We start from the raw sequence: 16,254 nt of genomic DNA, 5'->3' as shown, positions 1-16,254 counted from the left end.
TGAGTGAAATTGTAGTAGAAACGGGGAGACTCAATCGATCTCAAGAGGTAATTTCTTCCCCCAAAAAACATTTGTATAAACCCTGATTTTGCCAAATTTTACACTTCTTTATTCTGTAGTTTATTTTTTTCTATGCTTTTCGAAGTGTCAGGACAGAACAGCTGATCCTGGGTCATGTCGTGGCGGCTCCTGTCCCTCCATGATCTCTGTTCAGTGCACAATGTAAAACAAGAAGTCAGCTACATCCTAATTGCAAACATACACACAACATGGTATTAAAATAAGACATAAACTAAGACCACTGCCGGTCACCGCCCTTTCGAAATGGACAAGATCTCTTATTGTGTCCTTCATGACGACAACAACTACATTTGCTTGGTGGACGAAGTCTCATCCATCTCATTTCGTATATGCTTCGACTTTTGCCGACCATGCTCGCATTAGGAATGATTTTAGGCCCCTTGTATGTCCTCCATGTCGTCTCACAAGGAATGGGCCAGAACTGTGGGGCATAAGTATTTGCATACGCCTCTGATCGTAGGAAACTGTCCACCCATGGTTCCTCAGAAACTGAATACTTAAGACACACGGCTAGAATATGAGAACACGGTAGGTGAAATATCATCGGCTTGTTGCATATCATGTACATGTTCTCAAATTGAAGTTAACGGTATGGTTATGACCCCCTTTTCTGCCTATCCTCTCTCCCCGGTGTGTATGTACTTGGTATATACCAAGCTGACGGCTATAAACATCCAGTGTATGGTATTTTGCCTTTCCGTTATTCTTCTCCAAAATGGCAGTGACCTTAGGTGAGTATGCATATCCGTCGGCACGCCTAGCAAGTGAACTATCCCTTCTTGTGTTAAAGTACTTGTTAACTCTGTGGAAAGTTAACTCAACAAGGGACATGATCGGTGTTGCTTGAACATGTTCTTGCGTAGGAGAGTAACTTTGCAACTGCATCGGTGATGAAATGTCATTGTTTGAGGTAGATGGACCAGGTTGCTGCATCATTGACCCCGACGCCCCTTCATGTACAGGTGCATTGAAATGTGAACTGAATGGAATGTCAAGTTGATCGTCGTGTAACATTCTACTGAAAGACCTCATTCCATATTCAGATGACGGAATGTTGTATGAGGGCATTTGTAACGAGCTCACATTATATGAGGGAAGATATGTAGGTCGTTTCTCCATCAACCGAAAAGTCTGTAAAGTACATATAGGCACCATTTTCACATATAAATCAGTGGGAAGACACCTCATTGCAACGACACCTCTCAAAACCTCCAAATGGTCGTCATTCAAAACAAGTAAGATTTGAATACCACAAACACTTTCAAACCTCATTTTAATGTTTAGTTCAACACTCGTTAGGTTTGAACCAGTTATAGTATAAATCTTCTTCAACAAATCATTGTAAGTCATACAAGGTTTCAATACCAACGGTTCCATTTTTCCTCCTCTATACTCGACGTTCGATCCGACACACAAAATTTCATCCCCCAACGGCATAACAAAACAATCAATTGTGAAGCCATGTTCTACATAACAACCGGAACACATATTAGATGACACATATACACAACTAAAACCACAATGATTCTATTAAATCCTCAAGCTAAGCGTATATACAACGTTGTGTTCAACAACGTACTTATTTACCTACTTAATCAACAATGTAGTATACATTTAAATTTACCTATTTCAACAATGTAGTTCGTAAACATATTAACTCACTAAGTATGAACAATAATGTATGCTTCATATACATTATTCGAAATTAAACAACATACATATAAATATACTTAATTTCAATCATTAAACAACAATGTATTATGTAGTTATACTAATTTCGCATACTTGAAGAACAATATAGTACATACATTGTAAATTACAAACATGAATTCCCGAAAAACATCATACACAAGTAAAATAGTTAAATTCACTACATACCTCAAATTCGATCAATGTAGTGCGTAGAAGTGTTGAACAAGGAAGGAGGATTAATTTTTAGTGACTATGATTCAAAACTAAGCAATGGGATGTGATGAAATTGCTGCAAATATGGAGGATTGAGAGAGCAAGGAGCCGTGGGTTAGGGTTTTCAATTTGGGGGTTTTGCGAATAATGAAGAACACGGAAAAAAATAACACTGTAATATATACCCGATACAAAAACGCCAACCAGGTTGACGTTTTTGGTCCAACAGTAAAACGCCACCCTGGTTGGCGTTTTACTTTGACTGAATTATTTTTACAAAAATTGGCAAGGTAAAAACGCTAACCAGGATGGCGTTTTGGTGTTTTACCCTAAAAGTTTAGTTTGGTAAATAGTTTCGTCACGCGTCTACTTTGGAAAATTGTTTCCAAAGTAAATTCACTTTGGAAAATTTTCCTCTTAAAACAAAAATTGTAAGAGATACCTAAATATTGTATATATGAAAAATACATACATTAAAAAAAATACAGTATATATAAAAGTCTTGTCAACTAAAGAAAAAAAATTGAAGATAAGATTAAAAAAGACGAAAAAAGATTTTTTATTCCTCTGTTTTGGTCAAAATCTCAAAGTACTTGGTAGAAGACTAGTATTGTAGTACGATTCTTTAGTTTAAATTTGAAGTAGGAGTACTAAATTAAGGAAAAAGTTGGTGGGAAGAAGAAAAGTAAAATGACACGGTGACACATTATGGGGCAGTAATTGTGTCGGAAAAAGTGATTGAAAATTACTTTTACATAATTATTAGGCCAAATTAGAAAATAACACCTGCAAAAAGACCCGATTTTGTTTATAACACCTTAACATTTCGAAATTTTATTATAACACCTACAAAAATCCCAAAATTTTGGTTTCACCACCCACTAACGGATTTTTGGATGGAAACCGTTAGTGGGACACGTGTCAGTTGTTTATTGGCTTAAAAATAAAAATTAATAAAAAAAAAACCCCTAATTTTTATTTTTAAGCCAATAAACAACTGACACGTGTCCCTAGTGGGTCCCACTAACGGTTTCCATCCAAAAATCCGTTAGTGGGTGGTGAAACCAAAATTTTGGGATTTTTGTAGGTGTTATAATAAAATTTCGAAATGTTAAGGTGTTATAAACAAAATCGGGTCTTTTTGCAGGTGTTATTTTCTAATTAAGCCTAATTATTATTAGCCATTATTAGGGGTGGGACTTTTCAAACCGAATCGTGAAACCGCCCGTTACCGAAGCGAACCATCACGGACCGATCCGTTTATAAACCGATAAATATAAACCGAAAACCGAACTGAACCGTTCAATATCAAACCGAAACCGAATTGAACCGCTCAATGTCAACCCGTTACGGACCGTAAACCGATAACAAACCAAACTGCGCAAATCCGAACTGAAACGAAACTGAACCGAATGGTTTATAAACCCGTTAATGACCCGAACCGTTTATAAACCGAAACCGTTTAAACCGAAAAAAAACCGTTTAAACCGAACCATTTGTAACCCGCTAACCGTTTAAACCGACCCGTTTATGAACCGAAACCATTTAAACCGCACGTATAAACCGAACCGTTATAATCCGCTAACCGTCTAAACTGAACTACCATAACCCGTTAAACCGTTAAAATCGAACTGTTTTCGAATCGCAACCTGTTTAAACTGATCCGATTACAAACTGCTTAACTCAAATTGAATTATTTACAACCTAAATGGCTAAATAGTAAATACAATTAATGTTAATAAATGTAGATCTAATCAAACGGCTTAGGTTTATACAAAGGTTTATATCACCTAGATCTAGGCCAATGACATTATTAATATCGTTTTAGATTACTTATTTATTTTAATTACAAGATATATCATTTGTATCATTTTCATTCTAGTAATAATGCTAGTCCACCCAAATTATCTTCATTGTTCCTTGATATTCATGATCATCCAATAACACTCAAAGCCTCAAAGGTAACATAAGACTGGAGATGTATGAGATTGCGTTACACAAGTGGCATAAGCATTAGAATATTACTGTACTAGTCAATAAGGCGTACAATCATTCACATTATCACTTTATAAAACTTTCTTATACAAGTATTTTGTAAAGGGGAGGACTAAAATGTTTATAAAACACATTTTTTTTAGCTTTTCTTATATTAAACCAGATATTAAGTAAAAGAATTTTAATAAATACGGAGGCATCCCAAATCTGTAGCCACAATTATTTCATAACATTACCACAAATCCAGTAGATAATAGCATTGAAATTAGAGTAATATCAACAAGCAATTAAAAAAAGTCACCATTTTCATTGATTAAAATTCACAATACATATACCAATACATTATGAAACTACTATCACTACTACCCAGATTAGATTTCAGATTTATCAACTGAAGCATCATCAAGTTTAGGGTTGCAAAAAATGATACATTATAAGATGAAGGGAGGAGTGAGAATGTGAGTGATTTGGGAGCAGAATCTTGAAGCAGAATCTTGAAGCAACAACACAACACCCAAGAGCAGAGGAAATAGCAGCAACAAGCAGGAACCAGCACACGGAATAACAGACAGCAACTTATCAAAAGCAAGGAATAATATAAGCAGAAGGGACTCAACATGAACTTATTTTTGTTTTTCAAAATTGCTCTCAGATTTACGTTTATCGTATCATCACTGAGCAATGGTTGTTTTAACTTAAAACTTGAAAAATGCTGCCAGCAAGTACATATACATTGAAGTCTCAACATAAATGACAAGGGCAACGATGATTCAAGAAAAATTAAAACAACAAGCATAAGAAACAGCAGCAACAAAACTTATCATAAATTCATAACACAAAAGGCAGCAACACAACACCTCAAGCTGGCAGGAGGCAGGAACCAGCTCATGCAGGCAACAATATAGGCAATAACAACTCAGCAGAGACAACAACCAAAAGGAAAAAGCACTACCAGCAGGCAGCAACTCATAACAAGTTCAAGCAACTTCAAAATTATAGCTTTTGTTTTTTTTTTAAATTGCTCTCAGATTTACATCACTGAACAATGGTTGTTTTAACAAAAACTTAAGAAATGCTGCCAGCAAGTACCAAAATACATTTAACTATTTAAGTCTCAACATAAATGACAAGGGCAACGATTTTAAAAGTCTTGAAAAATGCTGCCAGCAAGTCTGAAAATAAATGACAAGGGCAACGATTTTTCAAGATAAAATAAACCACAATGAGACACAAATACCAGTTATGCAGATGAAACACTTTCGACTTCAATCTCTTTACCAATAAGGAGGACGTCTTCCTCAACATCCGCTTGATAACCACGACACCAATTTTGGGTGGTAACCAATGCCTCAACATTCTTTGGCAAAAGTTTACCCCTATATCCTCAAAAAGAAAAAAGCATACATAAGAAAAGCTTAAACTTTTTCAAAAGTTTCCAATGAAATTATGAACCTATAAATAAACATGAGATGTTTATTTTACTAGCCCTAAACTAGCATTTATTTTATGCACATAACTGCAGAAAGTGACACAATTTGGTCTTTTGTTAGGTAAAAAAGCCAATAACCACATAATTTGAACAACCCATCATCATTACTTTTAAATCGAGCATAATAAACAACAAAACAGCACAAATCTACCATTTTCCCGTAAAAAACAAAAATACAATCAACAACAGATTTTAGGCATATTTCGACTATATTCAAGTAAGAACAACAACAATAATCAAATACAAAAACAGAAAAACTGTATTAAAAAAAAACGAAAAGGAAAAAGTAATTACCTTTGACGGCTTGAAGGAGATTTGAAGATGGAGAACTGCCTGAACTGGAGATCAAAAGAAAAAATCAAGAATGTAGATTATCAGAACTTGAAATAAAAAAAAAAACCGAAACGAAAACGAAAAAAATCGAAAAAATTAACAAAAAAATTACCTTGAGGTTTGACGGCTTGAAGGAGAGGACGATTTGAAAAAAAAAAAAAAAAAAACGAGAACGGTAAAGTTAGAAATCAGAACTTTGGATCCAAAACAAAAATGAAATGAAAACAAAAACCCTAAATAAAAAAAGTAAAACCGAAATGAAAACGAAAAAAATCAAAACGAAAACAACAAAAATTAACAAATAATTACCTTGAGGTTTGACGGCTTGAAGGAGAGGAAGATTTGGAAAAAAAAACGAGAATGGAAAAGTCAGAAATCAGAACTTAGATCCAAAACAAAAATGAAACGAAAACAAAAACCCTAAATAAACAAACCGAAACAAAAACGAAAAAAATCAAAACGAAAACAACAAAAATTAACAAAAAATTACCTTGAGTTTTGAACTTTTGACGGCTTGAAGCCTTCAAATTGAAGGAGAGGAAGATTTGAAAAAACAAAAAAACGAGAATGTAAAGCGAGAAATCACAAATGTAGATCCAAAACACATATGAAACGAAAACAAAAACCCTAATTAGGATTTTTAAAAGTTGAGAAGTTGAGCTTGAGATTCTTGAGAATTTCAGAACGAAAGAGTGAGAAACTGAGAAGTTAGAGAGAGAAACTATGAGTGAGTAAAACGGCTGAATGGCTGATAGAGTGGGTTTTTTTTTTCTAGGTTTAGGTTTTACTTGTTCAGTTGATCTAACCATCCATATTCAATCTCAACATCTAACCGTTTATTTTTTTTTTGTAGATTCCAGAATATTCATCAAGATCTAACGGTCTAGATTTTTCTTTGTGCTTTTCTAGGTCTTTTTGACCGTTTTTTTTAATTAGTTATTATTATTATTATTATTATTTTGAGGGATTATTATTATTATTATTATTATTGTTAGTATAATTATTTGTTAATATTATTATTACTACTAGTTTACTACTACTATTATTATAATATTATTATAATTATTATTATTATTACTATTATTATTATTATTATTATTATTATATATTATTATTATTATTATTACTATTATTATTATTATTAGTTTATTACTTATAAGTTATAAATTGTAAGAAACGCAAATGTTTCAAAATTGAAATTGATTCAATACGACATAGTTAATGACTTAATGAGTTAATGCACATCAATATCTGACATCTGTATATGTATACTATATATATCTGTGAGTCTGTAACTGTATATCAGTATATATATATAATAAACTAATAATAACTTAATAAGTAATACTAATAACTAATAAAGTAATGAAAATCTAACCATTGTTTTTCATGGGCATTCAATCTAACCGTTGTATATTTGACTATTCGTACATTAGTATTGCATAATGATTTCATAACCACTTTAATTAGTGATTTCGTGATTTCGTCCATTTAACTTATTAAGTTGTTTGAGTTAGTAATCTAAATAAAGTAACAAACTAAATAACGAATCCATTTAATCTCGTGTAAGTTATAATTTATAAGAAATGCAATGTTTGGAAATGGAAATTGATTCAATACGATATTGTTAATGTATATGTAATTATAGATTAATTATTATGTATATCATATCGTACGAATGTACGGTTGGTATCATTATCATACTATCATAAGTATCATTGCCTCATTGAATTATTGGTATGTACTACAATCGATAAACATATTTACATATCTGATCATTAAAACTTAAAAGTTTAAAACACTTGTTGATCAATCTAATTGAATACTTGTACATTCTTAATTATCGATTTATCGTATTATAAGTATCAACTCATTAAATTATGGTCATGACGCGATCTTTAAAACAATCATGAATTCATGACCCAAACCGCTTATAAACCGAACCGACATGATCCAAACCGTTCATAAACCGAACCAATTGAATTGTGTAAACCCTCCACTAAACCGGCCCATTTCAAACTGAACCGACATGATTCGCACCGTTTATAAACCGAACCGATATTGACCCGGGTAAACCCACCCCTAAACCGACCCATTTCAAAACAAACCGGCTTGATCCAAACCGTTTGTAAACCGAACTGACATTGACCCGGGTAAACCCGCCCCCTTAACCGACCCGTATCAAACCGAACCGACATAATCCGAATCGTTTATAAACCGACCCGCTTATGACCCAAACTGAATTTAAACCGCAAAGAAATAAACCGAAACCAAACCGAGCCGTGACTAACCCAAACCGAACCAAACTGACCCGCCAGCTAAACTAAACCGTTTCAATCCGAACCGCTTCAAACCGAAACCGACTCAAACCGAGGTCAAACCGAACCGCCAGACCGAAGTCCCACCCCCAGCCATTATTCAAGGGTTTGGGAATTGGATCTCACACATAAATCGTCCTCCATCTATGATTCGTAATCTTGCCCCACATCATGGGCTATTTGTCCAATTGTATCATATGAAGTTCGTAACGATTAGCAAACTGTAATCGTAGCTAAATTATAAGGGTTTAACAAATAACATTAGATATCGATGAGGTCTTGACTTAATGGTTAAAATTCAAATTCCTACACTGTGTTTTAAAAGTTGTAAAAAGTCAAATAAGACAATCTTTCAATAAAAAAGGGACTAGTAGTCTAGTAGCAATAGTGATCATAATTTGCCGGTGCTATTAATCCCTCTATTTCTATTTAGTTGACAAAATTGACTAAATATAATTGTCAATACTGAAGTTTGACTATCAAATTGATATAATGCATATTTAACTATCAAATTTTTTTGAATGTATACATTAAAATAAACCCTACAACATCTTACACATTTTTTTTTTTGACGAGACATCTTACACACTTTTGTTTATATAGTAGTGTAAAAACTTATTTAAGAAATCAGATTACAACCAGGCATAATTTGTGACTAACCAAAGGAAAAAAAAAGAAAAGAAAAGAAACAACAAAGGCGAGAAATTCCAACCAATTTCATGTAGGAAAGCGGCATGGATATCATTGCATTCAACCCATATCGCCAAGCACCCACCCCTTAATATATTTGCGGACTAGTCAAACAATCACGCCATCTTCTTGATAACAAAACAAATTAGCAGCACTCATTTAAGCCGCCTTCTAGTGGCTGAGCTGAGCAAGTGTTTCATTTGCATGTGTTGATTTGACCCTTTAACAGTTTTGCAAGTAGTCATAGTTGTTACCTTGTTGATCATAAACTCTATACCTTGAAAAAAGTTCACCTGGAGGCTTTCCGGGTGGCATATGCAAGAGACGCACCCCTGCGAGCACGGGACACGGGACACGGACACGTGCACACTATGCACTGTCCTGATGTATGTACAGCATAGGCGTTTCTAGTTCACAAGAATACCCCATCTCAGAATGTATTATACAATATACACATATCCTAGCAATAGCAAATGAAGTAATTTCTGTTATATATTAACTGAAGATAGATTAACATTTAATCGCAATTCCAAATTGAATAAGAAATGTGGACTTGCAAAAAATCAGTCTTTAAAATGAAAAGCTGTGCTGTCCCTTAAGGCCTTAGCACTGTTCATAAAATTGAAGCAAAGTTTCTCCCTCCATAGACTAAAGTTGTGACTAATATCCTAACTTGCTCCTACATCTTCTGAATCACTCGGAGCTTTGCACTCCTACACCTCGAGTTTAATTTCTCTTCCTCAGGGGATGCTGTTATAGGTCTCTTAGTGAGGATTACCCCAGACGAGCCTTTAACTACTTGTTTAATCCAAACTTCCTTTTCGCCAGGGTAATAGTTAAACTCTTTTGGTTTAGCTTCAAATCCCCCCTCTTCTATAACTGTGTCATCTTTTCTCGGAATGTTATTGATGATGTTGAGGAAAGTCTGTTTTACAATCCTGTCTTCCAAACTGTGGAAAGATATGACTGCGAACCTGCCACCAGGACTAAGGCAATCAAAGCAAGAGTAAAGAGAATTTTCCAAGGTTTTGAGTTCATCATTAACTGCTATCCTTAGCGCTTGGAAAACCCGTGCAGCAGTCTTTATCCAACCCTGCCTACCTCCTGTTGAATCACTTCGAATTATCAGTTTTTCATGCACATGCCCATGATTAATAGTCATATTTGGCTTGCAAAATCAATCATTAAACTTAAATTCATCGACCATTTTAATTTAGTTTAATGGTAATGACATTAGGCAAAGAAGAGATTAACACAAACCTGAGAATAAATGATATAACCCCTTTAATCCCAGAAAAATTACACTTCGTATTTAAGAGTGTATTTTTCATGAGAAATTATTGTAAAAGCCATACCTTTTTACTAGTAATATATAATTAATAGCCTTGCAATGGACGGTCAGCCCTTTTATTACCATACCTTTCACCCTAGATGTAGAACCGCGAATAAGATCCACCAAATCACCAGTTGTATGAAATCCGCCACCTAGACGAGCCTTGACAATCTTGTTCTGGAGAGAATACCAGTTACTTTCTTCTCCATACTCCTGAAGGATTTTCCCAACTTCAGTTGGTGGCCAAGAATTGAGTATATCCTCTGCTTTTAAACTACCCTGTTACATTCCTGTTCCATTCAGTTAATCACGTAATTAATACCAAAATTTTAACAAGATTTACACAAGAGATAGGAGGCTATGTACATCCTGCATTCCAGCAAAACATGGCATTTAATGAAGATATGGATTTTATCTGTTTGCTTCATTTTTTAATCAGATCTAGCTCCTTATCCACCTTTGCTTCCCCCCTAACAAACAACACACCCCCCCCCCCCATACACACACACACAAAGTATAAAATAAAGGTATTGAGCACACCATATGACAGGAAAATTCTAAACTTGCAGAAAACCAACCAAAATCAAAAACCGTATGTATTACAATAAAACAAGAGACTACCCTAAATATTCCTCTCTGCTAGACTTCAAAATAGATTAAAGGCATACATTTTCACTTGTCCGTACCTTTACAAATTTTGCTAATAAACAATCATGCTGGGTGGTGGTTTTTTTTATAGCTCTTATAAACTCACATGTATCAGATATATAGAAACTGAAACTGATTCTTTTCTCAACTACTAAAAAAAAAAAAAAAAAAAAATTTGCTAGTGCAATCACTTAAATAAAGACACAGCAATATAGCACTTACAACTAACAGAGAGAAAAAGGGTGATATGAAGTCTTGCTCATACCTTAGGATCCATTCGCATGTCAAGTGGCCCATTGTTAAGCATGCTAAATCCTCTTCTAGGATCATCAACCTGCAAATTGCAAATTTGTAGTGGTCACTACAAGCTCATGAGGATGGTTATCTCGATGAGGACAAATAAATATACAAACATATATTGCAACAAGACAAAAATGGATCAAATGCCTCAAGCATAATTATAAACATAACACGAAATTTCAGACTAAATGTCGAAGCTTCAATTTTGTGATCTGAGTAATAAACAACATTGAATTCCAAATATGATTCTCTCCTGCTAAAGATAAATGAGTTGATGCAATTCATCAATCACAATTTCTTTAAAGATAAATGAGTTGATGCAATTCATCAATCACAATTTCATTTAAAAGTTTTTTTATTAACAAATTAGACCAGCAGATAGTAGATAAAAAAGAAAAATAAGAATATTATATTTTACGAGTACACAGTAACATAAGGCAACTATGATAAAGTTTTTTAAAAAATGAGTATATTAATTTCAAGGAGGTAAATCTATTAATAAAATGCTCCTTTATTAAGCAATTAAAAAAATTGTAGATTCATTTCAATTTGCTCTTTACCGAAAAATATTTAATAGTAGATTGACCAGTTCAAATCCTCTCTACCAAACAGATACATAGACCATAATTCAATCAGCTAACATAGAAGGGTGGGAAGAACAATGCGAAAGAGCAGCAGATTGAGATGATGGAGATGTGAAGATAAACCAACATTTTACAAAGCAGAAGGATATGGGAAATCTGTAAAAGAAAATGTAAGGACTCAGAAAACTAGAGGTACTTCATTGAGTTAATTCTAGGCTATGACTCTCAATCTCCAATCCTATCAAAGTTAGATTGCAGTGGTTACAGGTCATGCAGCCCCATAGAAGATAAAAGTTACTGTTAGGTGTGGAAGTGTTTGTGCTAGGGATGACAATTTAGTTTGAACCAATTTGAGACCGACTTCATCCGAAGAGAAAAGTCCGAGAGAACCCAGTTAGATTTTGATTTGTAATGAAAATGAACCCGTGAATCATAATTACCGAGAGTTTTTTTTTTTATTTATATTTCCAAACCTTATTGCTGTTCATTTATGTTACTCGGACTCTTCATTTCACCTCAAATACTCGTGTCGGATCCTCGACACTCGTACACGGGTAAGGCACTTAGACACTTCATTTTAGTTTTAATTTATGAAAGATTTTCACAAAATAGCCGATCTAGACACTTGGACACGCACCCGTGTTGGACATGGATACCCAAGTCCGAGTAACATAGGTTCATTTGCACTCTTCTATTCACAAATTTGTACCAGTCCGAGTAACATAGGTTCATTTGCACTCTTCTATTCACAAATTAGAATCTCTTCTAATTTCTCTCTCACACTCTTATCTCTTCTTCAATAAACAGTTAAGAGGTTTAAATCCATAAGCCAAAACCTTCTCATCAATTTGCAAATTTAAATCATGAAGCCAAGAAATTAACTTAATAATATAAATTATAATGGAGATAAAATCAATTTGACTGTCCCTCCTCTTTTCCTCTCAATGAAACGATGATTGCTTATACTTGTTTTAGATATGAAATGTAATAGATAAGCTTATAAATGCTTCTATGTTTACACAACCAGTATAAATTTGTTTCTTCAAAAAAATATATAAATTGATTGTGTAAAATGAAGTCTACTATTTGTATTTAATTGTTACCTAGGTGTATACGATTGAAAATCACAAGAATATGGATTTAGAAGTTATGAAGTATTAATTGCATCAAGAAATATATTTTTATAATCTCAAGATCCGATATTCATGCTGCCATTTCTAGATGAGATTTTGATTGCAGTTGATTTCTAAATTATACAATTAGGAATAAGAATATGCTTTTTTTCAACTATGGGTATGTAAAATATGGCTTTACTTGTTTTGGTTATATTTCGTCTTTATTAGGTCAGATCTAAGTCAGGGTCAGAGGCAGTGAAGTCTGATTGACTAGAAGGCGGATTGGGAGCTTTTGGAGTCGGACTCAGATTTAAGGTCCGATTGTTTATTGGGCCAGAGTCAGATCCTACGTGGTCTGACCCATTGTCATTCTTAGTTTGCACCAAGCGAGAGTTGAAATGAAGAGATAAAGAATTGCATGATAGACAGGACAAAGAAAATAGGTATATGGAGTTTATGGTCTGGTATTAGGAATGAGAAGGCTACCAGCTAAAAGAAGATCAATTTGAAAATCATAGAAGAATATATATGTATTTATAGAATACTAAAAATTTCAATTGTACTACTGCAGTCTACAGAGTGTGTTTACAAGCTTACCTGCATGGAAGACATCCCTAAGTCCATCAAAATCCCATCAACTCCAGAGAGTAAAAGCTTTTCATCAATCTGGCCAATTGCTTGTTTGATTTCTTTGAAGTTCCTCAAAAGCATATGAGCTTTCAGATTGGTATTTGAACAAGCAGGCGTGCTGTTCAGCATTTTATTGATTCGAGATTGAGCCTTCTCATGGGCCACAGGATCAACATCTAATCCAATATATGTTTGCAGTTCAGGATGAGCTTGAATTATCTGCGGGTTGTATTTAAAATTATCAGCATAAAAAATAATGAACTTTTATTAGTACCCTCCATGTTAGTATTCATGATATAAAGGGGAAAACATATGGGATACTTGTATTTAACATGAGACATGTAAACCATACAAGATATATACTACTCTACTAGGAAGAAAACCCTCCAATCAACGACATAAAGTTATGCAATAGCATTACCACTATAGATAACTTCAAATCTTCAATACAGAAAATACATAGATTTACAGAAGTAATAAAGCATCAGCAACAAACTTCTAAAAGGGCTGGACCGCTGGAATATCATGATAGGTTCTAATCCCAAAAGCTCACCAAAATTTATTACATTATATTGGTCAGACTCATTTTGGGACTAAGGCTTTGTTGTTGCATATTGGTCAGACTCAACCATAAATGACTCTCAAATAACTCCCAAATTGCACATCTGAGGTGAAATAGGTAGCCATGTGTTAGAATCCAATCTCCAATATTCCAATGTTTTTAAAGCTTCTAGGACCTCTCATTATGTTTTCCAATTTGCTTTTCTTGAACTTGAAGTGACGAGCTTGATTAGCCAGAACCTCAATTAAGCCTCCCTTAAATAAAATTAAAATTAAGATTATAAAAAACCGAATAGTTCTTTCTATCTCTCCAATCCATGAAGTTTCTTGAGCAAATATTAGGTTTTTTTTTCTAGAGGAATTTTACATGTCACCTTACACAACAAAATGAAATATCTAGTTTCTTTTTAAGAATATATATGCTAGATGAAAATATAAGGTTGGTAGAAAGGGTGAAACTTATCTGATTGCCATACGATAATTGGAGCACATGATCTTTTGTTTATACGGTGTACAATCATATAAATAATCAATTTTCAATAATCTTAAGAGTGCTAAGATAATTTGCTGGTTGGTTGAGGTCTATCAACAAGAAGTTGAGGAATTATGCACAGGTCGATTTGATTATTAATCTGAGGTGCATGGTGTCACGGAACATGGTCTAAGTGTTTTGACACCGGATTGTATGGAGTGGCATGCTCTTGCCTCTTTGGCGGCAAAGGCACAAGCCTTGTGCCGGGAAGGGACTTTAAAGCACAAGCAAACTTTTGATCTAGAAAGGACTTGCTTATTGGCGACAAGAGCAAGGGACAGAGCACATGTATGCAGGTAGAAAACACAAACAGTGTTGACGAGAATGTACTTGTGCTAAGTGTCTCTTGACCCAAGGGAGCTTTAATCAAGTGAGCAGCACAACATTTAGCTTAACAACACAACTATTAAAGCAAAGCAATTATGTGTATAAAGCTTGATTCTCATTCATTGTCATCACTTCCTGAGTGCTTTATTTTGTGTTATAATGGATAAAGGAGTCACAGGGAGAGAAGCCTACTAAAATAACCCAAAGTGAGGTTCCATCTTAAAATCAATTGGCAATTACCTATCTTCATTTATTAATATTCTTTTATTTGACTTGGGGTTTTTCATTTTGTTGCTCCTTCTATGAACACAATGGTAACTGCAACAGACAACAAACAATTTGATAGTGGCCCTTTTTTTTTTTTTTTTTTTTTTTTTTTTTTTGTTATATAACAGCACTATTTACGACGGTTCTCCACCATTCTACAATTTCGTACATACACCTGAATGCACCTAGAACTGAAACACATTATTACTCATTTGCCAACATTCCATCAGGCTGCTCAATTGACTTCAGATTTTCAGAATACCATTAGTTGACTACCAAAGAATTCAAATGCCATATGACAAGATTAAAACTCGTACTCGAGAGCGGCACCATAACCCTAACCCTTCCATAAGGGAGGTCAGGAGCTGGGGCAATCAACATAAAACATAATACTTTCAGTTATAAATTTGCACACAGAACCAACCAACACCAGCAACATTTCAATCAAATAAGTTCAATTAGTCCAACAAATACATTAATCAAATAAACAGAAACAACATCATCAATTTAACCCAAACAATTTCAATATCCTCAATTTTTAACACCAAATTACAATTCAATAAATTTCAGAAGAGAGAAAGAAAACTAACAGCGCAAGAATGACCAGCAGCGCCGAGGGTACAATCGACGAAAGAACGAAGGCGAAACGAAGACGAAGAAGAATCAAACACATCCATAACTTCACCAAGCATAACAGGAATATGACTATCTTCATCCCCATATTTCTTAATATACTCCTCATCGAATTCCTTCTCAGACCTCGTCCTCCTCTTCACGACTGCCAAAGCCGCCTTCGACTTCGCTTTCGAAGAGCTTGAAGCTACAACAATGGCGGAAGAAGACGGCGAAGAAGTTGCCGTCTTCTTCTTGTTCTCAATCTCTCTCCTCCTTTCCTGCTTCATCTTGTTGGAGGAAGAAGGAGCATGGAAAGTGGTGAAGGAGAGGGAAGTGTGAATGGAGGAGAGAGATTGAGAAGATGATTTGAGGGAGAAGAGTTTTAGGGATGCTGAGACTGCTGCTCTTGCCATTTTTAGGCACAGTGTTTTCACTCCAAGAATTCAGAAGAATCAGAACACAATAAGTCAATAATACAAGTATATATTCGGGTCCAAATAAATTTGGGTCCGAATGAATTCGGGTTTATCC

At 34.4% G+C, this 16,254-nt stretch overlaps 1 protein-coding gene across 1 annotated transcript; it reads right to left on the bottom strand.

Moving 5' to 3' along the window:
- Positions 1-9,285: 9,285 nt before the first annotated feature.
- LOC110710467 (ribosomal RNA small subunit methyltransferase H-like) lies at positions 9,286-16,206 on the bottom strand. Its single transcript, XM_021888772.1, has 5 exons — positions 15,699-16,206; positions 13,389-13,640; positions 11,058-11,126; positions 10,231-10,423; positions 9,286-9,915 (listed from the first exon to the last, which is right to left on the bottom strand). The coding sequence occupies exons 1-5, from the start codon at positions 16,134-16,136 to the stop codon at positions 9,491-9,493; spliced, it is 1,377 nt and encodes a 458-aa protein (XP_021744464.1). The 5' UTR covers positions 16,137-16,206; the 3' UTR covers positions 9,286-9,490.
- Between the last annotated feature and the right edge of the window lie 48 nt (positions 16,207-16,254).

This window comes from Chenopodium quinoa, unplaced genomic scaffold, assembly GCF_001683475.1.
Source record: "Chenopodium quinoa cultivar QQ74 unplaced genomic scaffold, ASM168347v1, whole genome shotgun sequence".
NCBI lineage: Eukaryota > Viridiplantae > Streptophyta > Magnoliopsida > Caryophyllales > Amaranthaceae > Chenopodium > Chenopodium quinoa.
This window is presented reverse-complemented; position numbering and strand designations above follow the sequence as displayed.

Excerpts from the sequence above, each read along its gene's own strand:
- LOC110710467 (XM_021888772.1), bottom strand. The coding sequence starts at position 16,136 with ATGGCAAGAGCAGCAGTCTCAGCATCCCTAAAACTCTTCTCCCTCAAA. Across the intron at positions 13,641-15,698 it reads CTGCTGGTCATTCTTGCGCT|ATAATTCAAGCTCATCCTGA; the intron begins GTTAGTTTTCTT and ends TACAACCCGCAG. Across the intron at positions 10,424-11,057 it reads ACATGCGAATGGATCCTAAG|GGTAGTTTAAAAGCAGAGGA; the intron begins GTATGAGCAAGA and ends GGAATGTAACAG.